Raw genomic sequence first — 14,996 nt, forward strand, 5'->3', positions numbered from 1 at the left:
ACATTTATTTATCGTTTACCAATTTATTGAAGGATGGGTAGTAGTGGGTTTATGTATTTCAAACGATAGAATAAAATCATTCAATGCAACGGTCCGTCCAGCTGTGTTCAATGTCAAATAAAAATAACGCATTTCCTTCGTCAATGCGAACGAAATAATATTCCGTAAGGTTTACAATCTCCTGTTTTGGTGCTTACGCAGTTTACGTAAATAGTCTCCTTCTCGCTGGTATTCAGCACGTACATGCAGAGGGATGTACGCTATCGGCCCTGTGGTCGCAGAATATGATGGGTCGCAGAATTTGGTGTAACACCTGTTTTGCTGAAGCTGGTGAGTTTTTCCGTCGCTGTTGGTCCGGAAGACTGCGGGGTTTTATTTTGAAGTTTGGAACCGGAAGTAGAATCGGGCTGAAATGACCTGAGGAAGTTAGCGAGTGTCTTCTCTCTTTCAGTAGGTTTATAGTTTTTTTTCTGCTGTGTTTCTGCTCGAAACTCTGCATTCAGTTTGAATCGAAATGGCTTCGCTAGCACCTGTAAAGGTTCAGGTGGGAAATAATTCACTTCGGAGCGTTTTAGTCCCGCTAATGAAGCTGAAGGGCGGTAGCTAAAGTTAGCTTTGACAGAGGTTTGTGGACACTTGGTGTTTGAGCCCAAAGTCCTTCTATGACTCTGTTGTCTCTAATGGCTCTACCCCGACCAGTGTTTGAACCATATTTAGCTTTTCTGTATCCTCCATAGTGGGACCCAGCTGCTGACAGCTGCTCTAAAGACATGGATGCAGTTAAAATCAGCTGCCGGTTTATTTTAATTAATATAATTGTGTTCTGAAATGGGTCTATGGCCGCAGCTCTCCATCATTTTAGTAATTGAGTAGTCCATCGATTATTCCATCAATTAATCGAGTAATTGGATACGAAATATTTTATTAATGGGTCATTAGTTATTATTAATCTCTGGCTGTCACCCCGAACCAGTCGCAGCGGATGACTGCCCCTCCCTGAGTTCTGCTGGAGGTTTCTTCCTGTTAAAAGGGAGTTTTTTCCTTCTCACTTGTCAATCACGAGAGAGGCGTATGATCTAGGTTTCAGTATTTATTAATACCAAGCTGTTAAGAGACAATCCACAAAAGTCATGGGGGAGAACGCCTAGCATATGTGTTCCCCTAACACCTCGCATTACTCTCGACCTCGCGAGACCGACTCATACGGCAACACCGTTAGTCAAAACAGTGCATTAACACAACTGTCTACATCCCCCTTTGTAGGCCTAACATGCAAAATGAACACAACTGACTGATAGTAGGTCATTTTAGAACTTCTTGTTAGAACTTGAATTGACAATCAAAACTGAACATATCAAAATAAAACAGAGGACAACTGAGTTAAGGTGGTGCATAAACGTTACAGTCTAGAGCGAAACAGCTACTCATTCTAACCAACAAAATATAACAGTTTACACCATGTGTACATTTAAGCCACTTATATAATGGTGCCTTAATTTAAGTTTTACTTTCAGTCCAGGTACTTTCTGTTTGGCTTGGAAACTCTGCCAAATCTGGTGACATATGTGGATGTGGAAGGCTGTGCCACGCTTTCTCTCCGACTCTCCTGCAGTACACTGTTGGGACTCTTTTCTGCAGTAGTTGGTATTTGACACTGTTCTGGGTATACATGTTCCGCGTCAGGGTTTGTTGTTTCAGGTTGGTGTTTATTTTGAGGTTGTTTCTGTTCGCTTATATGTGTGAGTGGCTCAGAGGGTCGAGGAGGTTGTGGTTCCATCACTGGCAGGAGGTGCTTTCTGTTACGTCGGTACTCTCTCCCTTCAGACTCAACTACATATGAGCGTGGTTCATTGCATCTTCGCCTCACGATGCCCATCCTGTCATATCCTTTTTCCGTTTGGAGTCTTACTACTTGATGTGGTAGCAGGGGAAGTAAGGGTTTGCTGGACTTGTCATAATAACGTTTCTGTGTCTCATGTTTCTTTGTGAGCTGGGCGTTGACCTAAGCCGTTGATCTTGCTGCAGGTTTTAACAGATGTTTGCAGATGGGCAGGACCGTCCGGGTCCGCCTGGACAGCAGTCTTTGTGCGGGAGAGCCCAGGATCTTGTCCCGTGGTGTGTTACGCAGGCTTAGCAGGTTCAGGTAAAAGTCTGTCCCATCCCTTTTTGTCGTCTCCAGCAGCTTCTTTGCACTCCGTACGGCCCTTTCACTGAGGCCGTTGGACTGCGGGTAGTCGGGACTGCTCGTCACATGTGTGAAGTCCCAAGATTTGGTGAAGTCACAGAATGTCTGACTCGTGAACTGAGTGCCGTTGTCTGAATACAATTTCTGTGGTATGCCCTGAACAGAGAAATGTCGTTTTAGTTTGTTAATTACACTTAGGGAGGACATGTTGCTGAGCTGGTCAACTTCAAACCACCCTGAGTACGAATCCACGAGTACAAGGTAGTGGTGGTTCTCCCATTCGAATATATCTGTGGCAACGACAGACCAGGGCAGATCAGGGACTGCGTGTAGTTTTAGTGGTTCTCTTTGTTGGTGTGGTTTCAGGCTGTTGCAGGTACTGCATGCTTGTATAGCAGTCTCCACATCCTCATTTATTGAAGGCCAGAATGCGCATTCTCTTGCCCTCCTCTTTGTAGCTTCCACACCTGGGTGGCCCTTGTGTAGCGCCTTAATATACTCGGAATGCAAGGAAGTAGGGATGACAGCTCTGTGCCTTCGCATGATGATGTCATCCTCGACGGTGAGTTCATCGCGGAGATTGAAATATGGTTTGGCCTCTACGGGCACTCTCCCTGTGCACCTGGGCCATCCATTTCTGATAAACTGGGTGATTGTCTGGAGGACTGGGTCCGTGGCTGTGTGTTCACGCAGTTCAACAAGCCGCCGTGGGGATATCAGTTGGACTGACATCACCTCAAACTCGTGCTTTTCCTCATCTGAAGGACCCACATCACGTCTAGGTGCGCGTGAGAGGGTGTCAGCCAGGTAGAGGTGTTTCCCCTTTTTGTACATCAGGGTCAGGTTGAATTTCTGCAGCGTCAACATCATGCGCTGCAGACGTGCAGGGATTGCATTAAAGGGCTTACTGTGGATTGTGACCAAGGGTTGGTGGTCAGTTTCAATCACAACGGGTTTGCCATAGATGTAGTCATAGAATTTGTAACAAGCAAAGACCACTGCCAGTAGCTCTTTTTCAATTTGTGCGTACCTCCGTTCTGTCTCGGTCAGTGCGCGGGATGCATAAGCCACTGGCATGTCGTTCTGAAGGCAGGCAGCACCTAAACCATGTTGTGATGCGTCACAGGTGAGAGTCACAGGTGAGAGTCACAGGTTTTGTGACGTCGTAGTAACAGAGCACTGGCGGCCTTGTGACACACAACTTGAGTCCATCAAACGCATCCTGTTGGTGTTGCGTCCAGCTCCAAGCCACATCCTTGTGTAGCAGTTGCCGTAGTGGCTGCGTCAGCTCGCTCAGGTTCGGGATGAATTTACCCAGGTAAGTGACCATTCCCAGAAAGCGCTGCAAGGCTGATTTGTCCTCTGGAGGGGGCATTTTATTGATTGCTGCTATTTTTGTAGGATCAGCTTTGAGGCCTGCCTCAGTGAACACGTGTCCTACGTAGCTCACCTCCCTGAGCCCGAATTTGCATTTTTTTCTGTTGAGTCTGAGCTTTATTTTTCTGGCCCGGTCCAGAACCATTCTCAGATTTTTCTCATGCTCTTCTGCGTCTCTACCACCAATAATAATGTCGTCCACGATTATAGCGCAGGGGTATCCGGCGAATATTTGTTCCATGGCTCTTTGGAAAACCTCGGAGGCGGTATTGATGCCAAAGGGCATCCTGAGGAATTTGAACCTGCCGAAGGGGGTAGTGAATGTGGTGTGGAGAGATGAGGCACTGTCTAATTTAATCTGCCAGAATGAGCTTTTGGCATCAAGGACGGAGAAGACAGTGGCGCCTGACATTTGCGCTGCCACCTCCTCTACTGTACGCATTGGGTGATGGGGGCGCATTAGTGCTTTGTTTAAGTTTCGTGGGTCTATGCATAAACGAACCTCATCTGTGTCTTTCTTGTGTGTAGCAACCATATTAGAGACCCACTCAGTGGGCTCGTCCACTGGTTCGATTACTCCAAGGTCCTGCATTCTCTGGAGTTCCAGTTTCACCTTTTCCTGCATTGCCACAGGAATGCGGCGGGGGGGGGTTGATGGCTGGCACCACGGTAGGATCTAACTTCATTACATAGGTTACAGGTAGATCACCAAGTTCATCTGTAAACAAGTCCGCATATTCCTTGAACATCCTCTGTGATATTGTTTGATCCTGAACAGTGTCTATGTGGTGCACATCTTTGCTAAAGGTGACCAGTTTCATCTTCAGGCTGTCTTGTAAGCCTAGTATAGGCTGTGCACTTTTGTGAATAACTTGGAATTTTAGCATGTGGTACTGGCCATTGAGCTCACATTGCAGAGTCACTGTGCCAATTGACTCGATCACAGTCCCACCAAAAGCAACAAGTTTTATCATTCTACTTGGTTTGCATATTTCTTCATGTTTTTTGATGGTTTTGTATGTATCGAGGGAGCTCACGTTGCATTTGGCCCCAGTATCAACTTTTAATTCAAGGCTTTTGTCATTAATCATTACAGTGCAGTGTCCTTCCCCTTTGTAACAGTCCTCAGTGTGTATAGTGTCGATATTGTTGTCTCCCTGTATTGACAAGCCCTCAACCATAAAAGTGTCAGTGTCAGAATCTGCCTCTGTCAATAGCTGATTTACTTGTCTGCTAGACTTGCAAACTCTTGTAGATCTGCACAGCTTCTTGAAATGGTTGTAATTCCCACAGCCGTGACACTGCTGACCAAAGGCCGGGCATTGGTGGCGTTGGGCAGGGTGTGTGCCTCCGCAGTAGCTGCAGTTTGAGATCGGTGTACTTTCCGGTTTGGCTTTAAATTTCAACTGGCCTTTGGGTTTGTTACTGCGTTTTATCTGCATGGTATCCACACTGGCAGCTGTCGCATATTTAGGTGCAGAGAGGGTTTTTGTATGTTGGTCTGTGAGCTCACTTATTTGGCAGATACGTATAGCCTTTGCTAGCGTGAGGTCAGTTTCTTTGAGTAAGGAACGTCTGACACTGTCATTACATATTCCAACGACCAGTCTGTCTCTAACAAGTTCATCCTGTAATTGGCCGAAGTTGCACGTTTTGGCAAGGTTTTTCAGTGTGCTTACGTACGATTCAACTGTTTCTGCTGGTTTTTGGCATCGAGAATTGAAATTGTGTCTCTCCATTATCACGTTTGTTTCCGGGTTACATATTTCTCTAAATTTTCGTAGCAGGCAGACGGGATCCTCCCGGGACTCCGCCTGTGTGATGACGTTTTCGCCATCTGTGACCGCGGGTGCATATGTGAATGACTGTTCCCTTTCTATAGCCTCCGGTCCCGCCAGATTGAGGAGTATGTATGCTCTCGTCTTGGCAGGCTTATCACTGTGTGCAGCGGCGATAAATATTTCGTATTCACGTTCAAACTTACGCCAGTTTTCTGCTACATTTCCGTCAAAGACGAGGGGATCGGGACATCTGAATCCATCCGCCATTCCGGCGATTTATTCACCTCCTTTCCTGGTGCCGAGTTGTCTGTGAAATTCCGTCCGGCTCAGTCACAGCGAGGGATATCCCACTTCTGACACCATGTCAATCACGAGAGAGGCGTATGATCTAGGTTTCAGTATTTATTAATACCAAGCTGTTAAGAGACAATCCACAAAAGTCATGGGGGAGAACGCCTAGCATATGTGTTCCCCTAACACCTCGCGTTACTCTCGACCTCGCGAGACCGACTCATACGGCAACACCGTTAGTCAAAACAGTGCATTAACACAACTGTCTACATCACTGCTGCCAAGTGCTGCTCATAGGGCGTCGTTTTGACTGTTGGGCTTTCTCTGTATTATTGTAGGGTCTTTACCTTACAACATAAAGCACCTTGAGGCGACTGTTTGTTGTGAGTTGGCACTGTATAAATAAAACTGAATTGAATTAATGAGCAATAATAAATATTCAAAAGACAAAAAATACACAGGTCTTTTAAATTAAATTGCTTGTTTGTTTCCATTTTAGAAACTGCAGTTTGTAGTAGTTTATCAGCACACACCTGTCAGAAAAAACAAACCCTTTCACTGTATGTATGTCCCATATTAAAATCATATTAAAAAAACATTTCCTTAAATGTAAAAATACACAATCACAAGTACAGTAATGTCAAAATAAAATACACATGCAACCTAAACTAAGGTGTAAACAAAGCCTTCACTGTCCTCTTGTAAGGCTTTCAGTAGTTCTGACAGTGTTGTAGCTCCTGGATGAGGTAGATTTGGTGTGTGTTCAAGTGTTTTTGTGTACTCATATGTGTGTGTGTGTGTGTGTTTAAGTGTGCTATTGAATGAGTGAGTATGTGTGGTTGTAAGACTGTAAAGGAGCATGTGGTGGCTGCAATAATGAAAAGTAAGAATATCAGCATTCTCAGAGCTCTGGTTTGTCCGATTCAGCAATGCTGCTGCAGAAAAAAGACGTCCTGATGGTGTACATGATAATAATTAATGTTAATAATAATTCACTGTCCAACCCAACAACCCTCACAGTTTTACTGACCCATGCATTTACACAAGGACACCCGAGCGCTGCAGACTTTAAACGAAGCAAAAAATTTGCATCAAAGAACGTTTTTTTTCATTGTGTTATTTGAGTTACTTGATTATTCATTGCAGCCTTAAATGGGTCATTTCTGCTTTTTGCCATCTCTGTGTTTTTATTCTGGGACTCTGGTGGCTTGAATTAGCAGCTTTATTGTTCATCATATTATCATTTTTGATTTGCAACACATTATAAACACTGTATGGTCAAACTGTGGTCATGTGTTCAGCTCCCACAGACAGACGTGGTGATCGCGGTCGAGGAGGTGCCATGGATAAAGTGAGGAAGATCCTGGTGTATGTGTGTAAGGACCGAGCGGCTCCACAGCGAGCTCAGTTCGTGCAGGTTGGTGCAGACGCTGTTTCAGACCCTCACCCTCCTTTAAAGGAGCAGAGGGGACTCGATCACTTTTCTTCTTCATGTGCCTCAGAGTATAACGGGGCACTTCACTGACAGCGCCGATGATGAGGTGGAGGTGAGCTGCACGCTGGAGAAAAATCAGTTCATTCTTTACAAAGGAGACAGAGGTCAAAGGGTCCCTCTGAAGGTCAGACACACTCAGTATTCACCCCTCTGTCACGAGTATTTACCCCATGACGTTAATTTACATGCTGTAAAAGGGTTGTTCATTTCTCAGAGGCCTGCCTTCTGTCCCATCAAACACCTGCCAGCCACAGAGGCAGCTGCAATCCCACAGGATGTTCAACAGCGTGGCGTGGATGTGGGCGTGGCCATCATCCTACAGACAGCCAATCAGAGAGTGCTGCTGACTAGGCGGGCGAAGGAGCTTCGGATATTTCCCAACGTCTGGGTTCCTCCAGGTTTAACACACACAGATCTCTGTTTGCACACAGACACACACACAGATGTGTGTTTTTTTGCTTTGTAAAGCTCGTGTTTTGTTGACTTTTAGGTGGCCATGTGGAGCTAGATGAGACGGTAAATAATTCTTTGTTTCTGGGCATGATTTTCTTTGTGAAATCAACTTGCTAACTGCAACAACACAAATGTAGGTTAAATATGGTGTAATTGTGTGAACTTTATTCCTGTATTTGTGTGAAGCTTCTGGATGCAGGTCTCAGGGAGCTACACGAGGAAACTGGACTCAAACTGGAACCGGAGCAAGTTTCTCCAAAAATCCTGGGACTGTGGGAGGTGAGACACACACACACACACACACACACACACACACACACAGCATCACCTGTATATGTTTTTTGATGATGTGTGTGTGTGATGAAAAGCAAAACTGTGTGAAAAGGTTGGGATGCTGTTTAAAGTGTAAATCAGAGTGAAGTCATTTGAACTCCTCCCTGCCTTTTCATATTTGGCTGCTAACCAGCCCAGAGCGAGCTGGAGGTCATCGCTCGATGAAACCAACAGAACCACATCAGCCACAAAAGGCAGAGGTGATCCTGAGGCCACCAAACAGGAACCTCTCTGCCAGTTTGCTGGACCTATAAACTCTGTCCATTAAAGTTATGAACAGAATCTGTGGCAAAGGGGATGAGTCTGACTTATTATACTTTTTATATATTTCAGTCAAATATACCATTAAAATGATTTGCAGATCATTCCCTGCTGCTGTTTTTTACATTGTACTCTGTGTCCTAATGTCCTTGAAGTGGGGTTATATATGTCACAGCCCTCTCTGCCTTCCTTCTGTCAGTCGGTGTTTCCTCCCATGCTGTCCAGAGGTCTTCCTCAGAGACATCACATAGTCATCTACATGCTGCTGCACTCGTCCCTCACTCACCTGCAGCTACAGGTAACAGCTGACAGTGTCTCCTCTGGTGGTGGGCGTGATCTTTGCATCATTTTAGAAACTGCTGGATGACTTTTACCTGATCTTAGTGCCATATACATCATATACATCATGCTGGATGATGATAGAAATGAGCTCAGTGGCTTTGGACAAAGCAAACACACCTCTGTTGTTATTGTAGCCCCTTAACTGGCCAGGGCCCAGTGACGGCCGTTTGTAGTCCCTTTTATATGGCAGGCTAGACCCTCCCATTTTTAATTGACACGTCATTCGGCCAATCATGTAACTGGCTGCACCAAATCACCTGACAAAGCTACGTGACGCCCTCTGAGTATTATTGGCTCTGGGAAACCCATTTCTTAACATGATTGGCCGAATGAGGTGTCAATCAAAATGGGCGGGTCTAGCCTGCCATATAAATGCACTTGATTCGGCCTGCGGACCAGACGCGGCCGGTTAATAGGCTATGAAATGGGTTGTTCAGAGCCAATAATAACCAGAGGGTGTTATGAAGTTGTTTCAGGTGATTTTTTTTTCTGCCAGTTAAGGGGTTAATGTAATTATGAGTGCATATGGTTTAATTTACCTCACTTCTTTTGAATGTACCCCTCTGTCTTTTATATTTACCCCTTTGTCTTTAACATTTGTCTCTGTTTTTTGTAAATTTTCATAATTTTGAAGCGACTTTTGCAAACCAGGCTCTTATGTTGTTCCTCTCCTGTTGTCCCCCCCCCGCGCAGCCCTCTCTCAGGCCTTCGCCTGCTGAGGTCAGTGCCTGTCTGTGGGCTGACAGCCGGCTGGTCAGAGCCATCGTGTCTGCTGTGGACGGCGAGGATGCCGAGGTTCGGCTGGACGACCAGCCGGATAGCATCAGGTATCACAGGTTTAGATGAGAGCTGGAGTCGGGTATCTGGTGCTCATTAGTAAATCAGATCAAATCAACTTGTTAAATGTAGAAAAAAGTCAATTTTTATGTTTTGATTTTGCAGCCTTTCTATAAAAATTGATATATATTTTTAATGTCTACTTGTCTGTGGTCTTTTTGGACGTCTGTCTGTGTTTCAGTGTGTCGCAGATGTCTGCAGATGGCGCTCTGACTGAGTCTTTGATGCCACTGGCGGTCTTCATCAGTCGGGCGCCAGCCAGCGGTCCCGATGTGGAGCGGGTCAGCACCGGGACCAAGTTTGCCCTGGAGCTGTGGCTCAGGACCTTGGATGAGCCTGACCTCTGACCTTGAGCCGCCATCTAAAACCCCACCCTGCAGGCATCAGGAAGGACACGCCAGGATGAGAGAAATGATTTTGCTGTGAATCCCACTGCTGTTCTACACAGAAACATTTAAAATAGAAATGACTTTCTATTGTTAATTCAGACCAGCAGGTGGCAGTGCAGACCAGGTGTGGCTGGCAGGCTGTTTATCAGAATCAGAATCAGAATCAGAATCTTTATTGTCATTGTACACAGAAGTTGCACAACGAAATTTAAAATGCATTCCTTTCTAGGTGCCTCAGACAATAAATAATAAAATAATAAAAATATGAGTGATAAAAATGATTACTAAAATACAGTGCACAATAGTAAATTAACAGACGAATCTAGCCCCAATACACACACCAACGCACGCACACAGTCAGCACTACCACCCCACATCACTGTCCAAACCACACAGAGTTCAGTTCAATGATAGCCCTGGCATAAAAGCTGTTCCTCAGTCTGTTTGTTCTGGCCTTCATTGTCCTGAAACGTCTGCCTGATGGCAGTAGCTGAAACAAGGAGTGTCCAGGGTGTGAGGGGTCCTGGAGGATGTTCTGTGCCCTCCTCTGGCAGCGGGCATTGAACAGTTCCTGGAGGGAGGGCAGGGGACAGCCTATGATCTTTTGAGCCGTGTTGATGATTCGCTGGAGTGTTTTCCTGTCTGCTGCTGCGCAGCTGTTGAACCACACGCACAGACAGTAGGTCAGGATGCTCTCTACACAGCAACGGTAGAAGGACACCAGCAGATTCTGGGTCAGATAGTTGCTCCTAAGAACCCTCAGGAAATGCAGTCTCTGTTGGGCCTTCCTGACAATGCTGGTCGTATTGATACTCCAGGTCAAATCATCCTGCAGATGTACTCCCAGGAACCTAAAATCTGAAACCAGCTCCACTTCATCCCCCTCGATGAACAGAGGTTGAATGACATGTGTTGTCCTCCTAAAGTCTACTACCATCTCCTTTGTCTTAGTGGTGTTCAGGATCAAGTTATTCTCACTGCACCACCTTGACAGCCGCTGCACCTCGTCCCGGTATGCTGACTCATCCCCGCCTGATATGAGCCCCACCACAGTGGTGTCATCCGCAAACTTAATGATGCAGTTACTGGCATGTATGGAGGTGCAGTCATGTGTATAGAGGGTGAAGAGTAGGGGACTCAGCACACAGCCCTGTGGAGAGCCGGTGCTGAGGCTGATGGCTGAAGAGAGGTGGGGACCTACTCTTACCCTCTGGGAACGGTCTGTCAGGAAGTCCTTGATCCAAAGACAGGTGGAGCGTGGTATCCCCAGATCTGACAGTTTAGTCACCAGTCTGCCAGGAAGGATGGTGTTAAACGCCGAGCTGAAGTCCACAAAGAGCAGCCGAGCGTAGTTCCCCCCCTGCTCCAGGTGAGAGAAGGCAGAGTGGAGGGCCGTGGCAATGGCGTCCTCTGTGGACCGGTTGGCTCTGTAGGCAAACTGGTGGGGGTCTAGTCTGGGGGAGAGACTGGAGATGACGTGAGCCCGGACAAGCTTTTCAAAGCACTTCATAACAATTGGTGTGAGTGCTACTGGCCTGTAGTCATTCAAACCTCTGATAGTGTTCTTCTTGGGGATGGGGACGATAATGGAGGATTTCAGGCAGGAAGGGACAGCAGCCTGGCTCAGGGACTGGTTAAAAATGCTGGTAAAAATACCAGCCAGCTGAGCCGCACAGACCTTCAGTATCCGTCCAGAGACACCATCGGGCCCCACAGCTTTCCTGGGGTTCACAGTTTCCAGCATACGCCTCACCTCTTGCTCTTGCAGCCTGAGGATGCTGCTGCTGCCTGCTGAGGGATGTTGGATGGCTGTCTCTGATTGCTGTACCTCAAAGCGTGCAAAGAAGCTGTTCAGCTCCTCTGCCAGATTGATGTTACGCTGATCAACTAACAGGCTGGGTTTGTAGTTCAAAATATGCCGAACCCCTTGCCACACCTGCCTGAAGTCGTGGCTCTGGAAACAGTCCTCAATCCTCCTCTTATACACAGCCTTGGCCTCCCTGATGCCCCTCTTCAGGTTGGCTCTGGCAGCGCTGTAAAGCGCCCCATCACCAGCTCTGAAGGCGATGTTCCTTTCTCTGAGTAAGCTCTGCACCTTTCCATTCATCCATGGCTTTCTATTTGGAAAAACCCGGATATTCTTGTCCACAGTTACAGTGTCGGTGCAGAACTTGATGTAGTCCAGAACAGCCGAGGTGTACTGCTCCAGGTCCTGGTGCTTGAATACGTCCCAGTCAGTTGTTTCAAAGCAGTCCTGCAGCTGTTGAGAGGCACCTTCAGGCCAGGTCTGAACAGTCTTAGATGTAGAAAGAGCAGTTTTGCTGAGGGGGGTGTATGCTGGAATCATAAGCAGGGACAGATGGTCTGACTGGCCCAGATGTGGCAGTGGCACAGCCCTGAAACCCAGCTTGATGTTAGAGTAGACTTTATCCAGTGTGTTGTTCCCTCTTGTAGGGCATTTAACATGCTGATGGAACTTGGGTAGAACAGTCTTTAAATCGACATGGTTAAAGTCTCCTGCAATGATGTGTACAGCCTCAGGATATCTGCTCTGTTGACTGCAAACCGTGTCATGTAAGAGACTAACAGCCGAGTTAGCATTAGCATCAGGGGGAAGATAAACAACAGTGATCAAAACAGCTGTAAACTCACGGGGCAGATAGATGGGCCTGCATTTAACCAGAGGTGGCAAAAGTACTGACATTCTGTACTTAAGTAGAAGTACAAGTACTTATGTTAAAAAATACTTTAGTAAAAGTCGAAGTACTGGTTCAACTTCTCTACTTAAGTAAAAGTAAAAAAGTACAGGCTCTGAAATGTACTCAAAGTAAGAAAGTAAAAGTAGTTCTTTGGAGGATGTTTCTACCTGCTATTTTTGTGTAAAACTAACCAAACCTCATTATATATTATTGTAATAATATAAAATAATATTACATGAGAATACAAACGTTATTCCAATCTAAATTTTAATTCTAATGAATGCACTCAGCTTGAAACTGTTATGTAGGCCACAAACTGTGAAAGGGAATTTAAACACAGCTCTGTTCTCTGTGTCCTCCATAGTAGAGGGTGACTGTGCCTCCACCTAAACACCAACATGAGGATACTCAGGGGTTACAGTGGGATTCAGAAGGTGGAAGAACCCTAAGATCAGCTGTAGTGGCTCTGCATGGGGAGAAGAATCACAGCTTTCTATTGTGAGCTGCAGTAAATGATGTTGGTGTGCAGGCTGTGATCAGCTGACCTGCTGCTGCTGCTCTGAGGTTTACTGCTCTGTGTGGATGAACTGAATTCACAAAGATGTAAGCCAGTATTTCACAGCTATCTGAGCTGATCTCCATCCCCTACACTGACAGCATACAGGCTGTAGAAATGTTGGATTCAGTGAATGAATCTCAGCATCAGCAGCTTTGATTCAGACTCATCTCTGCTGCACTGATGTAACCTGTAACTCTGACCATGAACACAAACACTGTGCTCCAGTCCAACACAGAGTCTTACTGTAAATACAGTACAACAAGCTAACCTAAACTGCAGCATTTTCATAGAATCTTTGAATTACACAAAGTCAGCATACTTCAGTTTTTTTTCCAGTCCTTACCTTTAATTCTAACCTCTCTTCTTCCTCTCCTTCCTCTTAACTCTTAACTCTAATTAGTGTTACACAAACTAAATCTCCAAAAACAGTTCTCCACGGCAAGAGCAGCTAGAGGCTCACAGGTGTGCTGCAGGGAGACAAATTTACACTATTAAAGGTTTTATTAAAAAGACATTTAAAAACAATTGTAAACAGTTTTACTGATACACACTAAAATACCTGGTACCTCGATCTGCCCTATCTATTGACTACCAGCTTCCTCTACTACTGCCTCTACACAGATCTGAAATTAGGTCATCTATAAATACACAATTTCACAAAAACTTCTGTAAGATATAAAACTTGAAACCTTCAAATATTCATGCCCAGGATTATGCCGCTCACATGGCGTGAGAGTAGTAATGGACCTGCAGCATTGGTGATTTATGACCGACAGGTGGGTGACAGGTGGGGGGCAAAGGTCAATGCGCGTACATGAGCGTCCTCGTGCGCGTGCGTGTGTGATCGTGCGTGATCGAATGATTTATGATTATCAGCTGCATGTGTGTGAGTGGAGGAGTGCCCTAACAAAATGATTCCCACAGTCTCTCTCCCACTATCTCTCAAGACTTCAGGAAAAGGGCAATCCCATTCATACTGTTTGTGAAGATGCTTAAATAAACTCTTTCTTTAACAGGTGATATCTGAGCATCAAAGGGGGTAATTCTCCATGCAATTATACCATCTGTTTTTTAACTAAAAGACAATGCACACTTCAGCTGACTGGCATAAAAACAGACCATCACCTGTTGAAATCCTGCCAAATTCCTGTTTCCCACACTCTCTCTCCCACTCTCTCTCATTACAAGAAGACTTCATCAAAAGGGCAAACCCATTCATACTGTTTGGGACGATGCTTAAATAAATTCGTTGTTAAACAGGTGATATCTGAGCATCAAAGGAGGGTAATTCTCCACACGCAATTATAGCATCTGTTTTTTAACTAAAAGACAATGCACACTTCAGCTAACTGACATAAATCAGACCCACTACCTGATGAAATCGTTCCGGATCCATGCTTTATTTTCACACGCAAATAATTACACCAACGTTTTTACTAAAAGTCGATGCAGCGCAAAAATAAATTAAAAAAAAATACAGGTATAACTACAATTCCCATCAGCCATAGGACAACGTGGCGCTTTTTACAACGTCACAACCAGCGACAGCGACCGGTCTTGTTGTTTACAGATACAGCTGGCAGGGTTGGTGCTTTCACGTTTCAACGAGCTCGTCAGTTTCTTAAAAAGAAAAGTTATGTGATTATTTTTAATTTGATTTAACAATCAGGATATAATGATAATACACATGGCAGGACGCAGTACTTTTCCAGAGCAAACAGGTGGTGGATAAAAAAAGGACTGAGGGGAGGGTTTCAAACCAAACAAACAGGACACACACACAGTCATAAAAAAGGGTTGTGGTTTTATAAAGGAGGGCATGGCGAAGACCGTAACATTCACTAATACTCATTGTGAAGACGAACGCTGCGCCCTTTTCCTCGTTTTTCCACAGACTCCGGCGCAAACGCTACTCTCTCTGTCTTTTTAAATGGATTCAGGTAAGCATATTCTTTTACACAAAATTATGTGAACCAAACTGTATTCTGTATACC

General features: G+C 45.3%; 1 protein-coding gene across 3 annotated transcripts; it reads left to right on the top strand.

Moving 5' to 3' along the window:
- Positions 1 to 329: 329 nt before the first annotated feature.
- Positions 330 to 9,831, top strand: LOC115778024 (nucleoside diphosphate-linked moiety X motif 17-like). 3 transcript variants are annotated; one of them, XM_030726039.1, is made up of 9 exons: positions 330 to 450; positions 6,936 to 7,051; positions 7,137 to 7,253; positions 7,344 to 7,527; positions 7,620 to 7,645; positions 7,769 to 7,861; positions 8,376 to 8,474; positions 9,212 to 9,345; positions 9,537 to 9,831. In XM_030726039.1, exons 2-9 carry the CDS (start codon positions 6,977 to 6,979, stop codon positions 9,700 to 9,702), a joined length of 894 nt encoding a protein of 297 aa, XP_030581899.1. In that variant the 5' UTR covers positions 330 to 450; positions 6,936 to 6,976; the 3' UTR covers positions 9,703 to 9,831. The 3 variants fall into 3 exon arrangements, with proteins under 3 accessions (XP_030581899.1, XP_030581901.1, XP_030581902.1); XM_030726041.1 differs by having other exon boundaries at positions 403 to 544; XM_030726042.1 differs by having other exon boundaries at positions 407 to 624.
- Positions 9,832 to 14,996: the final 5,165 nt, after the last annotated feature.

This window comes from Archocentrus centrarchus, unplaced genomic scaffold (genome assembly GCF_007364275.1).
Source record: "Archocentrus centrarchus isolate MPI-CPG fArcCen1 unplaced genomic scaffold, fArcCen1 scaffold_96_ctg1, whole genome shotgun sequence".
Classification (NCBI taxonomy): Eukaryota; Metazoa; Chordata; class Actinopteri; order Cichliformes; family Cichlidae; genus Archocentrus; species Archocentrus centrarchus.

Bases quoted from the DNA above. Each gene is read 5' to 3' on its own strand.
- LOC115778024 (XM_030726039.1), top strand. From the start codon at position 6,977: ATGGATAAAGTGAGGAAGATCCTGGTGTATGTGTGTAAGGACCGAGCG. The intron at 7,528-7,619 runs GTTTAACACACA...GTTGACTTTTAG, and splicing joins CAACGTCTGGGTTCCTCCAG to GTGGCCATGTGGAGCTAGAT. The intron at 7,646-7,768 runs GTAAATAATTCT...ATTTGTGTGAAG, and splicing joins ATGTGGAGCTAGATGAGACG to CTTCTGGATGCAGGTCTCAG.